Source organism: Cricetulus griseus, chromosome 7, assembly GCF_003668045.3.
Source record: "Cricetulus griseus strain 17A/GY chromosome 7, alternate assembly CriGri-PICRH-1.0, whole genome shotgun sequence".
Taxonomy (NCBI): domain Eukaryota; kingdom Metazoa; phylum Chordata; class Mammalia; order Rodentia; family Cricetidae; genus Cricetulus; species Cricetulus griseus.
The window spans coordinates 2,165,825-2,188,610 of NC_048600.1; the positions used below are offsets into that span (position 1 = coordinate 2,165,825).

Here is a 22,786-nt window from a genome sequence, read left to right on the forward strand (position 1 = left end):
TCTCTGGTTAGCATATGAAGAAAGGAGTTCCTGTGACTCCTTCTTTTGTTCATTTGTTTGTTGAAACAGGGTTTCATATAACCCAGGCTGACCTCAAACTTGCTGTATAACTGAGAAGGACCTTGAACTGACTGACCCTCCTGATCTACCTCCCAAGAGCTGAGTTTACACATTTGTGCACCAAGCTGGCGATGACATTTTCTTACATTCACATCATCATATGTTGTTCTTATTTGTTGCCTCTGTACAACCCTGTGACTTCTGTTTTCTCACCCCTTATTCCCTCTTTCCTTTCACGTAGCATATTCCATTACCTTTTAGTGTTTGGGTTCTGACAAGATACACCCTCAGCTGCAGCCACTAAGAGCACCACCTGTGCACATTCACTATGTTCTCTTTTAAAAGGCCCTGCCCACCTCCCATCCTCCTTCCCCCTTCCTCCCCCCTCCTCCTCCACCCTCCACTCTTGTCCCTGGAGGACACTCTCCCCTTCCCCTTTCCCCCTTTTATGATCCCTTTCCCTAATCAAAAAACAAAAAAACCAAAAAACAAAAAACCCCCACTTGAACTCTGTCACACAGCATCTTTCTCTCTTGTGCTGCTTTCAAAACATTACATTGTTGCCTTTCTCTTTCTCCAACCTCTTTTTAGTTCCTTTCTATTTTCTTACTGTACATGTTAACACAAATGAATACAAATTTAAATCTGGATTCCTCATGTGAGAGAAAACATGATAATTGTCTTTCTGAGTCCTTTTCTGTCCATTTTCCTCCTAAACTTAAAATTTCATTCCTTTTTATAGAGGAATACAATCTTGTTTTGTGTGTGCCACATTTTCTCCATCATCTATAGATGAACATCTCAGGTGATTGCACAGCTTGTCTGTCATTCCCAGAATAGCAATAATCATGAATGTGCGAGTGTCTTTGGGATACCGATACAGTCCTTTGTACTCACATGCTGGCTATGAATGGCAGTTCTTTTTTTTCCGTTTTCTTTTGTTTTGTTTTGTTTTTGAGGACACTCCAGACTAACTTCCAGAAAGCCTATACCATTTTACATTTTCACCAGCAATGTATAAGAGTTGCTATTTTCCTGTGTCTTTCCCAGCATATGCTGTTTGTTTTCTGGATAATAGCCAGTCTGACCGATAATATAGAAAATCCTTGTAGTCTTAGTTTTACTTCCTCAGATGGATAAAGACATTGAACATATTTTCAGATATTTATTGGCCATTTGGTTTTCTTCCTTGAAGAACTGTCCATTAAATCACTGGTCTGTCTGTTTTAAATGATGGGACGGGTTTGTTTTGAGTGCATATATGTGTGTGTGGGTGACTATAGATTCTAGAACTAACCCTCTGTCTAGCAGTCTCGGGTATGGTCAGCCAAGGTTTTCCTCCATTCAATGGGGTATCTCTTCACTCTGCTGAGAGTTTCCTTCACTTCACAAAGCTTTCTGGCACCACACAATACAAACCATCCACTCTTGCTTCTCTTTTATTGAACTGTTAGAGTACTTTCTTAAAGAATGATTTTTATGGCTATATTTTGAAGTGGGAGCCCCTCACACACACACACACACACACACACACACACACACACACACACACACACACACACACACACACACAGGGGGGGGGCAGGGAGGGAGGGAGGGAGGGAGGAAGTTTCCTTCTCTGTAAGTTCATTATTGGTGTGCTGAAAAGCTGCTGGTTTCCTGTGTCACTGCTGTATCCTACTTCATTGCTTACAGTGTCCATGAGGCCTGAAAGTTTTCTGGTAGCGTCTTGGGGGCCTTTAAGCGTAGGATCATGAACACTCTCCTCCTCCTTCCCTGCTTGTACCTGTCTTATTTTCTTCAGTCGCTGCACTAGCTAAGACTCAAGCACTATATTGAATGGGAGTGAAGGAGTGGGTTCCCTTTTTTTCTTCCTTATCTTACTGGAAATTGATCTGTTCCCTACATAGTATAAAGCTGGCTGTAGGTCTGTTGTATCTTAAATGTTGGGGTTATCCGTCCCTTCTTAGTGTTTCTTCTTTCCTTTGTTTCTCTGTTTTTGTGTCTTCCTTAAGGTCACAGAACACTTTCACTAGTAAACTTTTGAAATCTTCATACAGTGTCCTACTCCCTTCAGTATCTTTGAGTTCAGCAGCTGAGGAAAGTGACATTCTTTTTGGAGACGCCACCTTGCTTTCTACTGGTTTTGTGAGGCTGTGCATTTCTGTATGTTGTGATTTGTACATCTGTTTGTTTGGTATCCTGAGTTTAATTTGTTTTTTTTTTTTCTCTTAGTGAACAGACGGCCCTTTAGGGCTCAATTCCCCACACTGCTAGGAAAGGGGAAAACAACTTTTAAACATGATATAGAAGTACAGTGAAAATTGACTAATTAATAGTCAGGAAACAGAAAATGGCAAAGCTAATATACATTATGCTTAAAATTAAAAACAATAATTAAATGTGAAAATAGCCAATGCACGAGGCTATGGGAGGGGGTGGAGAAAGAGGAGAAATAGAAGCAAGGATAAGACACAAAGGAAGAAGAATGTGCTGAAGGAGGAAAGGACACATTGGGGGGAAATAAAAAATGAAAAAAATTACTCAATAACAAGAAAATAAATAGCAGTTATACAATATGAGTGGAATAGAAAAATAACATCAAGGTTTTTTTAAATAAATCAGTTAAGATCAGTTCTACTGGAAGCATAAAAGGAAAAAGAGGACTAGTAATTTTTAAAAAGGTAACAAAATTAGATAATCCATGTGAAAATGAATTAAAAACAAAAGCTTTTCTTAAAAGTCAGAAAAACCACAGGAATAGAGGGATGGATTGGCAGGTAAACTGGCCATCAGGCCTGATAGCCTGAGCTTTACTCCTGAGACTCCCATGGGTTGTCCTCTGACTAGTACGAGTGATTCATAGCACGCATGTGCCAAGGTGGTGGCCAGGCAAAGCAAAAGTGTTGGCTTCTTTCCTGACCGTTGGGAATTGGAAATGGCTAACAATATGCAGGGACAGGTCAGCTGACTTTGTGGACTCTACACTGGACTCAAGTTATGTCCATCATAGCTGCCCTCACCTTAGTAACTTCCTGCCTTTGTCTCAGCAGGGGTCTCTGCTGTCAAACTGAACACTGTAATTAGTCTGTGGACTGGGCAGGTTCTCCTACTGGTTTGGAAACTCTCTAGTTCCTGGCCCAAGAGTTTCTTCCAAGAACACTGGGAGAAGGCAAAACAACCAGTGCTGAGATCTGCAAAGGCAGGCCTGCCTTCGTTTTCAAACTCCACAAGCCTTAGTCACTTGCTAGAGAGATGTGGCTACAGACACCAGATTTGTCCACTGTAGCTGCAGAGTTTGTCGTGACCTGGCATGTCTCAGCTCCAAGCCACGACAGCCATGAAGTTCTGCCTGAGTGGGGGGTGGTGGTGGGGGGTGGACCTGGAAACTCCTAGCAACCCAGTGGCGATAAAGATCAAACATAGGCATCTTGTCATCTTTAAAGAGCTCTCAGTTCCATGGTGTAAAACTAGAGTCTTTTCTTTATTTACCATCTTTTCAACTGTTTCTTAATCATCTTTCCATGGCCATGAGGAGACCACTCCTGTGCTTCTCTTCTCCTCTCTCCTCACTGGCCCCTACCCCTGTCCTCACTTGTTACTTACACACCTCAACCTCCACCCAGGTGCAGGCCTATTCAGATGCTTAGGCCCATAGAGATGCAAACTAGGAGACATTTCCCACTGAGGCCATGTCACTCAATAGCAAATCAGTTAGCATCTGCTATTCAATGCAGACAGGAGCTCCCGGTTCCTGGATTCCCTGGAAATTGCTCCCAACAAGAGTTCTTGGAGCAGGTACACGAACCTCATGGCAGATAGGTGACTCCCCAAGCTGATCTCCCCACTGACTTCAGTCTCAGGGTATCAGCTACAGTTATCTTTAGTTGTGGAGGTCTTCTCCAGGGACCTAGGCTGGGGCTAATGCTCTCTATGCTTCACTGCCAAGTCGTCTCCTGTCACTTGTACTCTTAGTCAGTATATTGCCCACCTGTTGTCCATAACTGCTTCCTAGATGGACTCTCACCGTGGAGCTATGACAGACTGACTTCAAACTCTAACAGGACTTAGGCCACAGCCCTCTGAGTCAGGGGACTTCTCTCCACAGCTTCCCCTCCTGCATAAAAGGCCATTCACTGTCTCAATAAGGGCCACAGCTGGATTTGAGGCTCATGAGAGCTGTGGGTTTGTCCTGTGGATAGAACCACCCAGTATCCTTTTCAATGGGTCACCTGACTTATCTTTTGGCTATAGCTTCTGCTTCCTCTTCCCTAACCAGGGAACCATATTGCTGGGCCTGTATTAGCCTTGGCTTCTTTTTGCTGTGTTGTCCATCTGTAACTCCATAGTTCTCAGCTGCCCTATCATTTTGTTTATGATTTTTCCAAAGTTCTACCTCTCCTTGGAACAAAGTCTAATTTTTTGTTTTCCTGTCACAGAGGGAAACTGCTAGTACACCATCTTATCCGGAAGTTGAAAGTATTTTCTCTGTGTTATTTTTCTGCACTTCCCTATATGTCTAAATTGTTTCATGTGAATTGACTTTAGTTGTTTGTGAATCCTTCTAATTTTTCCTTAATTAGGGGAAAATGGACAACCAAGAATATAAGGATGCGTATGAATTTGCCGCAGATGTCAGATTAATGTTTATGAACTGCTACAAATATAATCCTCCAGATCATGAAGTCGTGTCAATGGCTCGAATGCTCCAGGTAAGGGGGTCTTCTTACTCACAGAGAGTGCTTCCCCAAGAGGCACAGGGCGCCTCCATTTAAACAGTACCAAACAATTTACAAACGACTTATTAAACTGTGGACATTTATCCTTTAAGCTATAACCTTTTTAGCTGCACATTTTTAAATGAAGTTGCCTACTTTGCAGAAGAAATTGATGAATCGTTAGTGAGAGAGCCCGGTCCATTCCTTGTGGGGTCGATTGAGCACCTGTCCTGCTTTAGAAAAGGTCCCAGTCTTGACTCACTGAAAGGTAGAATATATGTGATATGGCTTACTTTAACTCCCCAGCCTTTGAACAAAGGTTCCCTAGGTAATGGGAGAGGTTGGTACTGCTGAGAAGTGAGGAGAAAATTCACTGAGACAGACAACAGATAGACAGAAGCATCCTCTTGCATTTCTTCTGGTGTCCTAAAGAAGCCTGCCCCAGATATGTCAGTGTGTGTCCTTTTAAGGCATTCTTGTTGCATTAAGTCAGAAGTGAAGAAAACCAAACCAGGTGGCACAATCCCAGCACTATGGAGGTGAGCAGGAGGATTTTGAGTTCCAGGCTAGCCTGGACTACATAATGAATTCTAGGCTAGCCTGGACATGGTAAAACTCTGTCTCAAAATAAACCAAAAAAAATGTGAACAGGCTAATTTTCCATTATAGGATGTTTTTGAAATGCATTTTGCCAAGATTCCTGACGAACCTGTTGAGTGCATGCATGCCTATCACCTTACAACCAACAGTGCAAAAGCCCTCAGTAGAGAAAGCAGCAGCGAGGCCTCCTCGGAGGACTGCTCGTCTGAGGATTCTGAGGATGAACGAGTGCGGCATCTCGCCAAGCTTCAGGAGCAGGTGGCCGAACATGACTCTAGTGTTGTTGGTCCCTGAGCGGCCAGTCTGATGAAATCAATCACTTAATGTCTATAGCTTTAGCTACTTTTTGGCATGTTTAATGTTTGTGACTCACATCTCTATGGTATCCAATTCTGGAACCACCACTTCTTCCCTCCTCTTTGAAACTGTCTGTGTACCCTGGTTTGTCATGAACTTCTGATCCTTCTGCCTCTACCCCTCAAGTGCTGGAATTGTTGGTGTGCACCCTGATGCTTAGGAATTTTTTACAATTCTGTTGTTTGCACCCCTAGTCTGAGTGGTTGATTCTTACTGAAATGTCTTATGGTATAATGTGGGACCTTTTATAAATGAGATCACTTGCTACTTTCTGTGATAAAACTAACTTTTCTGAGGCCATGCCTGAAGACAGTGCCTGGAGAGATGGCACAGCTTTTATAAGCACTGGCTGTTCTTCCAGAGGACCTGAGATCAGTTCCTAGCACCTCTGTCAGGCTATGCACAACCACCTGTAACTCCAGCTCCAAGGGATCCAATGCCTCTCTCTCTGTCTCTCTGTTTCTATCTCTCTGTCTGTCTTTCTCTGTCTCTCTGTCTCTCTGTCTCTCTCTCTCTCTCTCTCTCTCTCTCTCACTCTCTCTCACACACACATACAATTTTTTTTTTAAAAAATCTTTTTTGGTTTTTTGGAACAGGTTTCTCTGTGTAACTTTGGAACCTGTCCTAGAACTCACTCTATAGACCAGGCTGGCCTCAGACTCACAGAGATCAAACCTGAGTGCTGGGATCAAAGGTTTGCACCACCATTGCCTGGCTATTAAAAAAATCTTTTGAAAGAAATCTTAACACCTAGAAATGTAACTGTTCCTGGGCTGTGTTAATTTTATTAGCATGCTATTTATTTACTTGAAATATTGGATTCAAATTAAGGACCTTGCATAGGCTAGGCAAGTGCTGTGTTATTGAGCTATGTTTTCAACCTTCCTAGATCAGTTTTAGATAATACATTTTTAGGTTGAGCATGAGATAGTGTTTCAAGTTTTGTTTACACCCTTCAAAACACTGAACTTCTAAAATGGAGCACAATCCTGACGGAAATAGAACATGAAATGAATTTAACAAGGAATGGGTATGACTTCAGAGTACCATGTTTTTCCAGTGTCTTTAATGATTTAGATCCATGAATACTTAAAGGCTTTTGGTTTTTTCCTTTCCCAGCTTAATGCCGTTCATCAGCAGCTACAAGTTCTGTCCCAAGTTCCATTACGTAAGCTAAAGAAAAAGAATGAAAAGTACAAAAGGGCACCAAAAAGGAAAAAGCTTAATAACAGAGATGAAAATCCAAAGACAAAGCCTAAACAAACAAAACAAAAGGAAAAGCCCAAGAGCAAGTGAGTGTGTTCGGTGGGGATTGAGTTTGCTAGAAGGGTATCTTGGTGACAGACTGCAGTTTTTAGCCTATGTGAAACCCTGGGTTCCATCTCCTTACCTAGATTGATTAAGATGAAACGAATCATAATTTTGTTACAGTCAACCCAAAAAGAAGAAGCCACTTTTGAAGTCTGAAGATGAAGACAACGCAAAGCCCATGAACTATGATGAGAAAAGGCAGCTGAGTCTGGACATAAACAAACTTCCGGGGGAAAAGCTTGGACGCATAGTTCACATAATACAGTCAAGGGAGCCCTCCCTGAGAAACTCCAACCCAGACGAAATCGAGATCGACTTTGAGACTCTGAAGCCATCAACACTTAGAGAACTGGAGAAGTATGTCCTGGCCTGCCTGCGGAAGCGATCTCTGAAGCCCCAGGGTAGGCCAGTCCCCGCCCTATCCTTCCCCGCCCCTGCCAGTCCCCGCCCCACACTGCCACATCCATCCTCGCCCCACCCCATCTCATCACTGCCCATCCCATCCTGTCGCACCCCATCCCATCACTCCTCGCCAGGCCCTGCCTGCCCCACCCCGCCAAGCCCCGCCCCATCCTATCACTCCCTGCCTGGCCCCGCCCTGCCAGGCCCCGCCCCACCGCGCACGCTCACGGTGGCTGCTCCTCTCACAGAGAAGAAGGTCGTCCGTTCTAGGGAAGAGCTCCACACCCAGAAAAAGCTAGAGCTGGAGAGGCGATTGCTGGACGTCAACAACCAGCTGAATTGCAGAAAACGGCAAACGAAACGTCCAGTAAGAGGTAGGTGGCAGTTCCTCGGTGCCTGCCCGGGACCCCTGACGGGTGCTAACACGCCCCTGTTTTGCAGTGGAGAAACCACAGCCCCGGCCGCCGCCGCCGCCCCCGCCGCCGCCGCCCCCGGAGCTGGTGAGCGGGTCCCGCCTGAGCGACAGCAGCAGCAGTAGCTGCTGCAGCAGGAGTAGCAGCAGCAGCAGCAGTTGCTGCTGCAGCTCGAAGTCGGCCAGCAGCAGCAGCGGCAGCAGCAGCGGCAGCAGCAGCGACTCGAGCTCTTCGGACAGCAGCGATTCGGAACCAGGTTAGCTGACCTAGGCGCCCGCCGCGGTGGGGGGAGCGGCCTTCCCTGCAGGCTCGCACACTGTCTGGTCCTTCCTTGAATGAGATGCTGTGTGAAAGGCAATGCAGTAGCTATCTATACAGGATGTGATGCAGATCTGTCATGCCAAAGGCAGCCTGCTTCCTTACTCCCAGCAAGGCAGGACGGTCTCCTGGTAAATGTACTAGATTTAAAAGCAGACGGTGCTGCTTCAGCACTTTTTAGTCTTGAAAACTTTATTTGGGATATCCCAGTGCACGTCGGGTCACCCTAATGTTGTAAAGTATGTCCTGTTTGGACACCGGTTTCTGAGTTGAACTGTCATTTTGAATTAAGAAACCACTCATCCCAAAATTTGTAGAACTTATTTTTTCACTTTATCTGTTTAACAGATAAATAGAAAACTGTCTTTTATCTATAAAAAAATAGACGTATGATAATATTCTCTTATACTCATCCCAAAATTTGTAGACCATATTTTTTGCTTCTGTTTCTTAAAAGATAAATAGAATATTACCTTTCATCTATAGAAAAATAGGTAGACATACCATATTCTCTTGTACAGTTTGTCGGTTGTATTGAACCAGGTCACTCATGTTTTGTTTTCCGTTACTGGTTATGTAGCTGGCATGTGATCACTGCCTACCCCACCAAGATGCTGGCTTGGCAGTGCTCTTCTCTTTTAACCAAACAGCAAATGCAGATACAGGGCACTCTCTTCCCTAAAATTTGCTTTTTTGTAAATGTGATGTTTCTTGTGAGACTCAGTCCTCCTTTTTAATTAAAAAGAACCCTACCGAAACTCCAATTAGAGGAGTTGCTGCCATTTGTGAGGACATGCTTTCTGTAGTCCACAGTCAGGGTTTGCTGGCTTGCAGTAACTGTCTTCCTTTGGTTCTGTTTCTTTGGCTTTTCTATGGAGCTAATTGCTGCATTTGGTTTTCGAATTTCTGAGTACATAGTGGTAAACAGTTTTGTAAAATTCAAAAGAATTTTTACTTTGATTAGAATTTGTCATTCTAATACATTTTAAAAATCATTTAGAACTCTTTTATTATGAGGTATTTCTTATATTTGACTTCTAAGCATTAAACAATACTGGAAAAAAATCCAAGTTTCATTTAGCATTTTAAATTGTAACAGTTTACAATTGTAATTTCACCAATAAAGCGTTTGTGACCTAATAAGTTACAGCACTTTGTCTTTTATTTGTAGAATAAAACTATTATTCTATTTAGTTTGAGTTATTTAACCTTAAAAATTCAATGAATGCTTTGAGTGTTAGAAAAAAATACCACATGTAGTTTTTTGATGTAGTACTTTAATATTTAGAATTTCTTTCCTCCCCCCCCCCACTCAATAAGTAGCCTGACCTTGCTTTGTAGACCCCATTGGACTTGAACTCAGCAATCCTTCTGCCTTGGCCTCCCAAATGCTGTGAGTACAGGTGTGCTGTACCACACCAACTTTTTTTAATATTTTTTATTTATTTATTTTTTACATTCCAATCCCAGTTCCCCTTCCCTCCTCTCCTCCCACTCCCCCTCTTTCCCCACACCTCCCATTTGCTCCATGGAGAGGGTAAGGCCTCCCCTGGGAAGTCTACTAAGTCTGTCCCATCATCTCTGTTGAGGTAGGACCAGGGCACCTCTCCACCCCCACACCCTTGTATCTAGGCTGGGCAAGGTATCTCTACATATAGAATTGGCTCCACTAAGTCAGTTTGTGCATTAGAGTTAGGTCTTGGACCCACTGTCAGTGGCCTCATATATTGTCCCAGCCAAACCATTGTCACCTATATTTAAGGGAGTCTAGTTTGGTCTTATGCAGGTTCCCCATTTGTCAAACCTGAGTCAGTGATCTCTCACTAGCTCGGGTCAGCTGATTCTGGGGGTTTCATCATCATGGTCACTCCTTTGTTCATATTATTGTTCCTCCCTCACATTGATTGTACTGCAGGAGCTTAGCCCAGTGGTTGGTTGTGGGTTTCTGTATCTGCTTCCATCTGTTTCTGGAAGAGGGTTCTATATTCTCTGGGGTTGTGGATTGTAAGCTGGGTATCTTTTGCTTTATGTCTGGTATCCACTTATGAGTGAGTATATACTATATTTGTCTTTCTGGTTTTGGGTTACCTCACTTAGGATAGTTTTTTTTCTAGCTCTGTCCATTTGCCTTCAAATTTTAGGATGTCATTGTTTCTTACTGCTGAGTAGTACTTCATTGTGTAAATGTACCACATTTTCTTTATCCATTCTTCAGTTGAGGGGCATCTAGGCTGTTTCCAAGATCTGGCTTATTACAAATAATGTTGCTATGAACATAGTTGAGCAAATGTCCTTGTGGTATGAATGTGCCTCCTTTGGGTATATGCCCAACAGTGGTGTTGCAGGGTCTTGAGGTAGATTGAGCCCTAATTTTCTCAGAAAGCGCCATACTGATTTCCACAGCGGCTATACAAGTTTGCACTCCCACCAGCAATGGAGGAGTGTTCCCCTTTCTCCACATCCCCTCCAGCATAAGCTGTCATCAGTGTTTTTTATTTTAGCTTTTCTGGTTGGTGTAATATGGAATCTCAGAGTGGTTTTGACTTCCCTGATGACTAAGGACCACACCAACTCTTAATAGAATTTTCTAGTATGTTACTTGAAGAAAATGTTTATCACCACCTCTATATTCTTAAAATGGTACAATATCTTTTCTTCTAACTTTTCAACAGAACAGCTCATCCTCAGAATTCTAATTTTAAAACATTGCTGGATTTGTATTTTATGACCAGTATTTGTGGCTGATGTTGTGTTTTTCAAAGAGCTTGTTTTGTTCTGTGGTTTAGGGACTAAGGCCAGTTGTACTGTACATACAAGGCAAGCACTCAGGGCTGAGTTATGTCCTCACTGAGTTTTCCTGGGTTGGTCTGGAACTTACTCTGTAGCCCAGGCCATTCTTGAACGTGCAGAATAGTTTTGTAAAATTGAACAGATTTTTGACTTTGGCTAGAGTTTGTCATTCTAATACATTTTAAAGTCGTTTAGAGCTCTTATTATGAAGTATTTCTTTTTGGGGGGGGGTGGGTTTCAAGACAGGGTTTCTCTGTGTAGCTTTGGAGCCTATCCGCTCTGTAGACCAGGCTGGCCTGGAACACACAGAGGTGCGCAGCACCAACGCCCGGCTGAAGTATTTCTTATATTTGGCTTCTAAGCATAAACTAATGCTGGAAAAAATCCCAGTTGCATTTATGACCCCATAGACTGGCATAGAAACTGTTTAAGTATGTATATTGTTAAAATAAAAGTAGCAAATTCTTTCTCCTCCCTTGGTGCTGGAGATTGAACTGGACTCTTTTTTTGTTTGTTTTTGTTTCTGTTTGTTTTTCTAGACAGAATTTCTCTGTATTGTTTTGGAGCCTGTCCTGGCACTCGCTCTGTAGACCAGGCTGGCCTGGAACTCACAGAAATCCACCTGCCTCTGCCTCCTGAGTGCCGGGATCAAAGGCGTGTGCCACCAACGCCCGGCCTTGAACCTGACTCTTATATAACATACCAGGCAAGCAATTTAAACACTAGCTGTGTATACCTCAGCTCCATTTTTTAATTTAATTTCAGACCATCTTATGATTCATATGACTTGCTACATTGAGATCAGTTTGTCTTCTCAGTGAATACTTTAAATTGTCTTTTGCTATTGCTAGAAATGGGATCTCACTATGTAGCCCAGGATAGACTCAAACTCTTGTTATTTCTCTTGCAGTCTCCTGAGTGCTAGTATCACAGGCATGTGTTGCTATACCTGGCTTGCCATTTATTCTTGACATTTTAATTATTTTTTAACATATAATCTATCTATTTTATTGGGAGAAAACCCTATTTAAGTGTATTATAAATTGCAAAGTCTAAAATGTAAAAAATTACATCTTTGCTTTCAATAAACAAATAAAGAATTGGATCTTTTAATACTTTAATGCTAATATGAATTTTTAATGCTGATACTAAAAACTTTAAAATAATGTAAGGCTACTTAATTGCTAGTGTGTAAACTAAAAACATTTTTACTTTCCTGAAAATAACAAAAATTTTTAGCAGGGTTGTAAATTATAAAGAAAAAAATAAGTCAGATGACATCAGTGCAATATTTTTGTAAAAATAATCAAAGCTCCTCTGTTGTTGAGTATGCATGTGACAGTCTCAAGCACTAGATGACAAATGTATTGATGTGTTGCCAGCTTTCACTGTTTGCTGGAAATGTGTTATTTGCCCCCCCACAAAGGTGAAAATCGGGTGTATTAACAAAAACATCCAATGAAAGTTAAACTAGCCGTGATGGCACTTGTAATCCCAGCACTCAGGAAGCTGAGGCAGGAGTGCAGTGAGTTTTAGGCCAGCATGGACTAGTACTGACACCTTATCTCAAAAAAAAAAAAAAAAACTGAAAGTATCAGCAAGATTTTATGTGATTTGTTTAGAATGGATACAGTTGGATGTCATGACCCTGAGAGTCTAGGTAACAAAGCAACTTCTCTGAAAGCTTTAACGTATATTCTTTCTTATTAAGCTAGCCCTTATTTTTTAATTTATCTACCTTTTAATACTGTCATACTGGATTTATTAAAATTAGCATGTTAATTATATTTAATAATGGATTTATTGGGACATTTTCATACATGTATATATTTGATTATCCTAACCACCACCTTCTTGTGTTTCTCTCCTACTCCTGCTCATCCTGTCCTCTTTCCAATTGTCCCTTCTGTGTGTGTGTGTGTGTGTGTGTGTGTGTGTGTGTGTGTGTGTCCTTAAGTGTGCATACCAGTGAGTTTGTGTGTGTCCCAGTGAGTGCCATTGAGGGTTTACCATAAAAACAACAACAAAAAAAAACCAAAAAACAAAAAACACCCGTGAGTCCCTTACTGGTGGTTACCCAGTGAGGAAAATATCTCTTCATTCCTTCCCTTTCCACAGCAGGGGTCAATGGACTCAACCCTGTGATTTCAGCCACTTGACTAGATAAAGTTTTGTTTTGTTTCCTGTAGTTAGACATAATCTTTAGGACTTTAGGTGTCTGGGCAGGGTCAGATTCTCTTCTCATTCCTTCAGTTTCTGTTCTTGCTGCATTGTGGGTGAGTTCCTCTGCAGTAGTATGCTGTTTAGGTGTGGCAAACATTTTGGAAATCCTAGTTCGGATTTCTATTACTGTGAATAAACACCATGACCAAAGCAACTTGGGGAAGAAAGGGTTTATTTGGCTCACACTTCCACATCGTAGTCTATCACAGAAGGAAGTCCGGGCAGGAACTCAAACAGGACAAGAACTTGAAGGCAGGAGCTGATGCAGAGGCCATGGAGGGATGCAGCTTAATGGCTTGCTCACCATGACTTGTTCAGTCTTCTTATAGAACCTAGGTTCCCCCCAGCCCAGGAGTGGCCCCACCCACAAAGCTCTGGGCCCTCCCCCATCAATTCTAATTAAGAAAATGCTCTACAGGCCTGCCTACAGCCTAATCTGATGGAGGCATTTTCTCAATTGAGGCTCCTATCTCTCCAGTGACTTGTTTCAAGTTGACATAAAACTAGTAACCAATCCTTTGTCAGCTTGACATAAAAGCACAACACTATTTAGCCATAACCTTTCCTTTCTTGTTCATCCCCAAGATCTCACATTAATATGAACATCACAATAAAATATTCCAAATGTTAAAAGTTCCAGTCTCTCAGCTGTGGACTCCTGTAAAATAAAAATTAGTTTCTCACTTCCAGAGGGAAGAACAAGGGCACAGTCACAATCATATAAAAGCAAAACCAAACTCCACTCCATGACCCTCTAGGCTCCTTCAAAGAGCTTGGGTCAATTCTCTGGCCCCACCCTCTCAGCACACACAGCTTGTCTTCTAGGCTCAGGCAAGCTCCCTTCTACTGCTGCTGATCTTGGTGGCCATCTCCATGGTACTGGCATCTCAAATGCTGGGATCCCTGCTGCAACTGGACTGCACCTTCACCAATGTCTTCTCCTGGCCTCTCAGAGCCAACTGCAGCTGCTCCCCATGACCCCTTCATGCCTTCCAAAATAGCACCACCTGGGTGACTCTTACACTACCAAGGTCAGCTGCCAGCACAGGGTACAACCTTGATCACCTCTGGAACATAGCTTCTGTGTGCTGACACTGAGGAAACACTGAGGAAGATTTCACCCCAGTGATTGATTCTGGTCTCTTCTTAATCACTGCTAATTTCTTAGCCCCAGCTGCCAAGCATCAATTGTTCCACCAAAGCAAAGGTTTCACTTCAGTGGTTCTGGTCTCTTGTTCATCACAGCTGATTCTTCAGCCCTGGCTAACCAGAACCACATATTCTTAACTCAATACCAAATGACCCTGATAGAGTCATTAAAGGGTCTCTGAAACTTCCCTCTGAAACTTTACAAGCCAGGATTCTGTCATTTGCACTGCTCTCAACATTATTGTTTTCCAAGCTCCCACACAACAGCTCCCCAAGCTTTAAACATTCAATGGCTTTTCCTACAGCACTGTTCATCATGGAAGAAAGTCAGGAGAGGAACTCAAAACAGGGCAGGAACCTGGAGGCAGGAGCTGATGCAGAGGCCATGGAAGGTGCTGCTTACTGGCTTGTTTCCCATGGCTTAGTCAGGGATGACACTACTTATGGGCTGGGCCCTCTCCTTCAATCACTAATTAAGAAAATGGCCTACAGGCTTGCCTACAGTCTTATGAGGGCATTTTCTCAGTTAAGGCTCCCTCCTCTTAGGTGACTGTAGCTTGGGTCACCAAAAGTGTTACTGCCCACCGGGTGTTGGTGGCGCACGCCTTTAATCCCAGCACTTGGGAGGCAGAGGCAGGCGGATCTCTGTGAGTTCGAGACCATCCTGGTCTACAAGAGCTAGTTCCAGGACAGCCTCTAAAGCCACAAAGAAACCCTGTCTCAAAAAACCAAAAAAAAAAAAAAAAAGAGTTGCTAAAGAAATCCTAAATTCTTCTAAAATGAGCATGGGAACCTGTGAGCCAGAGGTAGTTCTTCATTACAATGTGATTTGATCATTTATATCTTCTTTTAGACTATTAATACCTGCAAATAGTCATGTAAAGCTAAATCAAGGGCATCTAGTAAACATTGGTACAAATATAAACCCTTTAAATTTACTTTTCATATCTGTCAAAATATCAAGTATCAAATTCAAGATATAGATGAGGCTTGAAAACAAAGTTAACTCTGCACAGCCTGTGTTGGCTGTTCTGAGGCTCACGTGGGAGATGTTACGACAGTTCTGAAACTCAACAAACTGTTTTTGAGTGACGTGATCAAGAGGAATATACTTAGTTGCCTTTATCCTGTGACTTAATCAAATTATTGAAATAAACAGTACTATGGCTTAGCTCATCAGCTACAGCTCTTTAGCCAGGCTAGGCTGTGAAGGCAGGAGCGTCAGAAACTCAAGATTCCAGGCCAGCAGTAACTGCATGAGACCCTGGCTCAAAAGTTAAACAAAAATAAATAAAATACTAGTGCTTCTGTTTGGAACCTTATAGGAAATAATCCAAGAAACTATGTAAATATAAGCTCAAATGCTTAGTCTAAAGTGGGATGTTTGAAGTATGTTTAATGTGATTGATACACACACAAAGCAACTCCATAGCAATAACATTAGTTCTCTCTTTTGTCGGTGATTTCAAAGCAGGAACAAAGTATTTTATCACTTCACTGTCCTCAAGGTTTTCTGCAGAAGCACAGAGAATATGATTAAATATCTCTCAATTAAAGTCTTTTGATTCAAAGGACTAGAAAGATGTGGAAAGATACAAGCCGAGGATCCAGGCTTGGCACAATAAAGTATAAATAGGTTCATGCACTGAGGTCTGTGTTGAGGTCGGACCTTGCGATCATCATTTCTGTCCTGTGCATTTTTGTATTTTTTTCTACACAAGCTAGGTCTTCCTAGATGAATGTATTATTTGTAATAGTGCGTCTCCACTTTGGCAGCGTTAGAATGACCTATAAGCTTTTTATCATACTGTGTCTGAATCTGAATTGGGATGGACATGGGAAACTAGGTTTGCATAGTCTTAAAAATATACCAGGTTTGGAGTGGTACAGCTACAGAGATGGCTCAACAGTTTAGAGCAGTGGCTGCTTTTCCAAAGGCCCGGGTTTCAGTTCCCAGCAACCACGTGTGGTTACAGCCATCTGTAATTCCAGGGGATCTGATGCCCTCTTCTGGCCTCTGAAGGCACCAGGCTCACAAGTCACACATATGTAAAACACTGGCAAATACTCATTCATGTGAAATAATTAAATTATAAGGCTTCTAAAGTGCTATTATGTTTGAGAATAACTGTAGTTGTTTGCTCTTTTGTGGCTTTCCCTTTTCTAATTTATGAGACTCCTAGTAAAGGGAGCAAGTTTGTATGGCTGGTTTGTTCTCGGTGTTAAAGGAACCTCCAAACACTACAATGAAAATAGCCAAAGGTTCTTAAAAGAACCATTTGCTTAGTGCAGGACCAATTGTCAGGGTTTGTGAGCTACTAGAATGTGGTCTGGGCAATACCTGTGGACAAACCTTCCACACCTCAAAGTCTGTTGTCTCTGTAGAATTAGACAAAGCTGGCACACAATGAGTTCAGTCACTTCTGTGGCCTTTTAGAGTGGGACATGGTTTCTCTAATCTCATAAATTTTGGTAATTTTTTCTTGTGTGTGTGAGACGTCATATTCTGCGTGTGCACTGTGGCTTTGAATTCCTATTCAACCTGTTGGGATTTTATTCAAACCAGCTTGCTGATGACATTTGGTGCTCTGGAGCATAGGCCTCAGGGCTTCCAGAGGTAAATGTACCAAATAAACCTGTTAACCAACTCTCCACCAATTTTAGCTATTTTACTTTAACTCCAGCAAGTTTTGTGTGTAGTTTAGAATAAAAATCTTATAATCAAAAATTTAAATTAAGTTTTTGAGAGATGTAAAATTCAAACACAACATACATCATATGCATTTGATTTGTGGTTCATGTATATTACCCAGTGAGAGTTTCTTAATATAGGATGTATATTGTTTAGTGACCCCAGAGAAGTTAGTTGTTAATAAATATGTGATCATAATTGTTGTCAACTTAATTGATGTTTCCCAATCTAGTAGATCATTATTATTAATTAAAACACGATGCTAAGCTTAATAGCAAAAATGTGCATATATGCATTTATGTCCGCCAAGTACCTGGCAGTTACTTTGAGGCTAGTGTGAGAAGCAAAGCACTGAGCTGTATATGCTCGTTTGTGTTCTGTAGAGCATTTAAATGTTAAAGATGCTGTAGTACAGTGTAAATTCTAAAGTTTTTAGTAAAAATTCTTTGCCTTTTGCTAGTGTCTCCAGATCTTGAGGTACTATTTTTTATAAGCCTAGACATTAGTTTTATATGTCATAAAGGAGATGTTTTTCAGTTTTTCTTAGCAGGACACTAGTGTGGTATATGATATTCTTATTTCACTAAGGTGTCTGCATTGTAGTTTGGGTTTGAATAACTAAGATTAATGGATATGTGTATTGTTATATTAATGAAATGTGTTTTTTGTTGTTGTTGTTCAAAGCTGAAACTGTAGTTTCTTCTTTAAGTGTGAAGGACCCGTATCTCTCTATCCTCAGTGTGTTCAGTCTCTCCCAGTCACCCCTCTACCCAATCCCAACACTAAAATCAGTCTTGGCTGAGTGATACTGGCTCGTGTCATTTTAAACACTTGAATTCTTTAAGTTGGAAGCACATCTTTGAGTGCCATTTAGCAATTTTAACAGTGTCCAGCATCAAATATTTTAAGAGAGCAAAGAACAGTAACACATCCAGTGGAAACTGATGGCATTTCAGGAGGCAGAAGGTAATTATTAACTTAAAATGTTTTAAGTTTGAATAATGTTTGGTGTGGACCAGCCTTTGGTACCTTTGAGCTTGAATGAAATACCATCCAGGTGGTTCGTGAGGGCTGGTTGTAAGTAAGTGATGGATTGAGGTTGTAACCACCAATCTGCTGCTTCACCATGTGGCAGAGGCTTGTGCCAGGGAGAATGGCACCAAAGTTGGTTGTACAATAAACAAAAAGGAACCTTGCCATACCACGGCAGGCAGAAAGGGCTTTTATATTTACTTCCTACTGCCAGTGTCAACTGAACAGATATTTTTAGGGTAAAGGAGGCTCTATAACACCCATTGGTTTCCCTGGGGGGGTGTGTGGCTGTAGGTGATAGAGAACTTACCTAAGAAGCATGCACACAGCCTGGGTACCATCCCTAGCATCACACAAACCAGGTGTGATGTCCCAACACTGAGAGGTGGAGGCTGGAGGATGAGTAATTCAAGGTCATTCTCAGTACAGAGTGAGTTTGAGGCCACCCTGGGCTATATGAGACACTGCCTCAAAAACAAACAACTTGTTTCTATCTAGTAGAAACTGCCAACTAGTTTTCAAGTACAGGGTTATTAAATTAGATGGATCTTCAAGTTTAGCAAGGGCATCGAGTGTTTGACTTATAATAAATTCACCTTGTGTATCCTTGCAGATAAGTAAGTAGCTCTTGTTTCTCATGTGGTGTGTTCTTGATGATTTTCACTAAGCCCTGTGGAGCTGCATGTGTGACTCTTTATCTGGTGTAATTGGTTCTGCTGTCTGAAAACTTGAGCTCTGTTTTGTAACTTTCTTTTTAAATTCTCACTGAAGTTCCTTACGCTGAAGGAGCACACTTGGTTTTTTCCTGAATGTAATCCAAAGTGGAATTTCTGAATGGGGTGTTTATTCCATCATGAGCAAAGAAGATTGTGGAAAATATCTTTACCCATTTAAACTAAAGTGGCTTAGTTTGAATAGGACAAAATCTGTGACTGTAAGAATTTCCTGGTACAAGAGATTGGTATTGAAGGTATTCTTTTGAAGTGAGCCCTTTCTCTTTCTTTTTTTTTCTGTGAACCCCAAAAGTTTTATTTCTTTTGTTGAAAAACAGTAACAACATGTTGGGGTGTCTGACATGTTTTTGATATATGCATGCATCTTAGAACAATTCAATCAATAACATTAACATGTCTGCCACAACGTATTCTCTGTGTTGAAAATACATAAAATCGCCGGGCGTTGGTGGCGCACACCTTTAATCCCAGCACTCGGGAGGCAGAGGCAGGTGGATCGCTGTGAGTTTGAGGCCAGCCTGGTCTCCAGAGAGAGTGCCAGGATAGGCTCCAAAGCTATACAGAGAAACCCTGTCTCGAAAAACCAAAAAAAAAAAAATACATAAAATCTTCTGTGTTAGCATTTTTCAAATATGCAACATATCATCGGCCATAATCACTTTATAACAGAGCTCCTGAAAACTTGTGCCCTTTGATATCCTGTGACCAGGGAGTTCGGTCCCTTTGACTGACAATGTCCTGTGACAGTTGGGTCCCTTTGACAGGTTCTCAGTTTCATGATTCTAAGAACATTTCTAATATGGAAAAGTTGTAAGTTGGTAGTTTTTTTAAGCTTACAAATGTTGAAATAATTATCTATATACATTTTCAGAAATATGTCCTAAATTTACTGGCACAAAACAGAATGATTTGCCTCCAAAAGAGAATATAAAGGTAAGCTGAATCTTTTAACATCAGCATTGAAAACAGTATATGTGCTGTAATGGCTGGTGTAGTAGTAACTTTCTTCAAAACATTGGGGGGTGGGTGGCGTTCTGGGTGTGGTAGTGCCAATAAATGTTGTCAGCACTAAGGAGGAAGAGAAAGGAGGACCATTGTATAGCAAGAGATGCAAAAAGAAGAGAAAAATAACACATTTTTTTCTTACATTAAAAAGTCACTGTTTTCAGCTTGTTTTTTTTAAAGACTTTCTCTTAAAGAATGTTGACTATAAATATGTCAGTTAAGTAGAGTAAATTCTAGGCTCCAAAGTTACGAAGAGAAACCCTGTCTCAAAAAAAAAAAAAGTAGAGTAAGTTCTAGAAACTCCAGCTCAGCCTCAATATTGTGGATGCAGAGGAATGCTTATGTCTTGGTGCACAAAACAGGGTATGTAGAGTCCTGTGTGTAAACAAAGACTAGAAGATCAGCCCTCAGGGTTCTGAAGATCTAAGATCATAGGCATCGAACAAGCTATTTAAATTTCATAAACTGTGGTACCCTCCTCTACAGGGCCTCCTTGAGCAGGTCTCTGTGCTTATAACACATTTTCATTAAAGTCTGCTGCTTGCTCACTTCTTGTGCTCCAGTTCTCTTGTTGTGCTTCTTGTGTGTGTGGTAAGAACTCTGAAGGGTAACTTGATCTTTGTCCAGCAGATACAGTCTTCTGTGCAAGACACAGCCTCTGCCGAACATCCTGTTGTTCAGCAGACTACAGCTGGAGCAGCAGGGAAGCAATCCCAGCAGGTGCATGGCCACCGTGTATTAGAACATCCACAGACCACGGGGAGCATTGCATCTGTGCAGACTCAGCCTCTTTCAGGTAAGAAACACAAGGAAGCCACTCTGGCTGACGCCACATGTGAGAACACTTAGGGTATTGTCAGTGTTACACATCTGAGAAACACTGAATGAGCCAGGTCCAGGATGAACTCCTCACCGCAGCATACTGTTAAAAACTGCCTGCTTTGATCTCTTTGAGTTTGAGGCCAGCCTGGTCTACAGAGCGAGTTCCAGGACAGCCTCCAAAGCAATACAGAGAAACCCTGTCTCGAAAAACCAAAAACCAAACCAAACCAAACCAAAACAACAACAAAAACCCAAAAAACTGTCTGCTTTATATACATAAGCACTCACTATATTTATTTACTTATAATCAATTTTCTTGGGTATATAGAATGGTGAAAAATCTTTTTCAATACTCAACCTAAGCACCATATTTTAGCTACCTTGGTAAATGCTGTTCTAACACCTATGTGGGGAAAAGTAAGCTGCAATAATGTGGAGAAAACCAAGTAGGATTTCTGTTTTTCTTTTTGAGTCAGAGTCACATACTCCAAACTCTCCTTGTACTCACCGTGTACCCGGGAATGACATTGAACTCCAGATTAGGAGGAACACAGGGGCTCTGATTCTCTTGTTGCTTTCATTGTGAGACTCCATGCTTTTCTGTTTTGTTTTTAACTCAAGTTATAATCATCCTTGTGGAGAAGGAAACAGAGATCAGAGAAAACCAGGGACTAGGCTTGTAACTCAATGGTAGACTATATGGTAAGCATACATGAGGCCCCTGGTTCAATTCCCAGTTCAAAAAGACAAACAACAACAACAAAGCCACAAACCCTGAATAAACCATAAACAAGAGAGACAGAGACAGACAGACTGGTGGGCCGGCTAAGGCAGGGCCAAGTGTGCCCAGAGGACAAGCACAGTCTCCAGGGTAGATGGAACACTGTGTCCCCTCCTGGAGACACACATTAAATGCTTAGGAGAGAAAGAAGGTGTGATTGTTCTAGGGAAGACAATAGAGATGTTACAGTTGTGTGAGGAAATGAAGTAAGTGGTAGGAAGAAAGAAAATGAAAAAGTTGAAAGACTTGGTAGGTGAACTGAGCACTTCATTAGAGGCACCTGTGCTGTGTTAATTACAGGTGAGTCAGGATGGCCCTGGCTGGCTCAAGGTAGCAGAATGGAACAGAGGTGAGGATTCGAGAAAGGAGTTTCAGAGTATTGTGATATGCCAAGTGGCCTTCAGAACTGAACTCCCCCAGGCATATTTTTCAGTGCTTAGAACAGTTATGCGTCTCTCTGCATGGCTGCCCACTGCAAAAAGATTTCCTAACCACAGTTGAGAGCACATATCTAAGGGTGTAAACATAAATAATGAGAAGACAATATGATCACTTAACCAAATAGAAGTAGATTCTCTCCTGTGGTCTTTGATGTCTCCAGTCATGAGCTTTTGACCAAGTTTACACTTCCAGGTATGAGTTCTTCCTGTGGAACAAACCTCAGATACACTCAGAAAGCAGTTGGTTACCCACACAACAGCCACACAACTGTTGCACTGTTTGTCTGGTAGGTTGGCATTATAGTATGCATTGTCCTATTGTCTGTGTTTTTTATTCTCACATTGACCATCTAGTGCCATGTCCCGCCTTCCTGGAAGCCTTTCCTGGTTTTGTTCTTTTTTTTTACTCACCAGAGGAAGGCAGAATTTTCATGACAGTTTAGCATAATCCAGATATACCTCTGGAGCTGAAACCAGTCTACAGACTGGAGAGCTGCATATGGTGAAAACAGCCTTGCTCCACATCATGGTGTGTGTCAGCCATGATGCCAGCTAACCTTCATGGTCCCAAAACAAAAACAGTAAAAACAAAGGGCACCTTCAAGTGAGAAATGTTTACTCATAACCCAGCAAATAATACGATAGTTATAATGCATAGAGAGCTTAATCATTTTATTTTCTCTCTGTGTGTGTGTCTGTGTGTGTCTTGGTCTTTCATTGTTTTGTTTTTCTTGTTTCTTAATCAGATCTTTTTTTTCTTAATCTTGTACTAATAAGTAATACAAGCTGACCTCGAATCATGACTCTCCTGCCTCAGCTTCTTGACTGTTGGGATCAAGGGCATGTGCCATTACATCTGGCTGTTTTATTTTTGTGGTGTCTGACATGGAAGGAAATGAAAATTAAGCTCTGAATAAGTACGCTCAAGTATTTCCATTA

The 22,786-nt window shown here is 41.7% G+C and overlaps 1 protein-coding gene across 1 annotated transcript in view; it reads left to right on the forward strand.

The window, feature by feature from the left end:
* The window catches only part of Brdt (bromodomain testis associated), a 37,808-nt gene that overhangs the window by 8,164 nt on the left and 6,858 nt on the right, over nt 1–22,786 (forward strand). The window contains exons 6-13 of the mRNA XM_027425900.2: nt 4,644–4,772; nt 5,448–5,636; nt 6,855–7,027; nt 7,167–7,447; nt 7,697–7,822; nt 7,890–8,117; nt 19,671–19,732; nt 20,432–20,600. Coding sequence (XP_027281701.1) covers nt 4,644–4,772; nt 5,448–5,636; nt 6,855–7,027; nt 7,167–7,447; nt 7,697–7,822; nt 7,890–8,117; nt 19,671–19,732; nt 20,432–20,600 — 1,357 coding nt within the window. The remainder of the gene's footprint in view (nt 1–4,643; nt 4,773–5,447; nt 5,637–6,854; nt 7,028–7,166; nt 7,448–7,696; nt 7,823–7,889; nt 8,118–19,670; nt 19,733–20,431; nt 20,601–22,786) is intronic.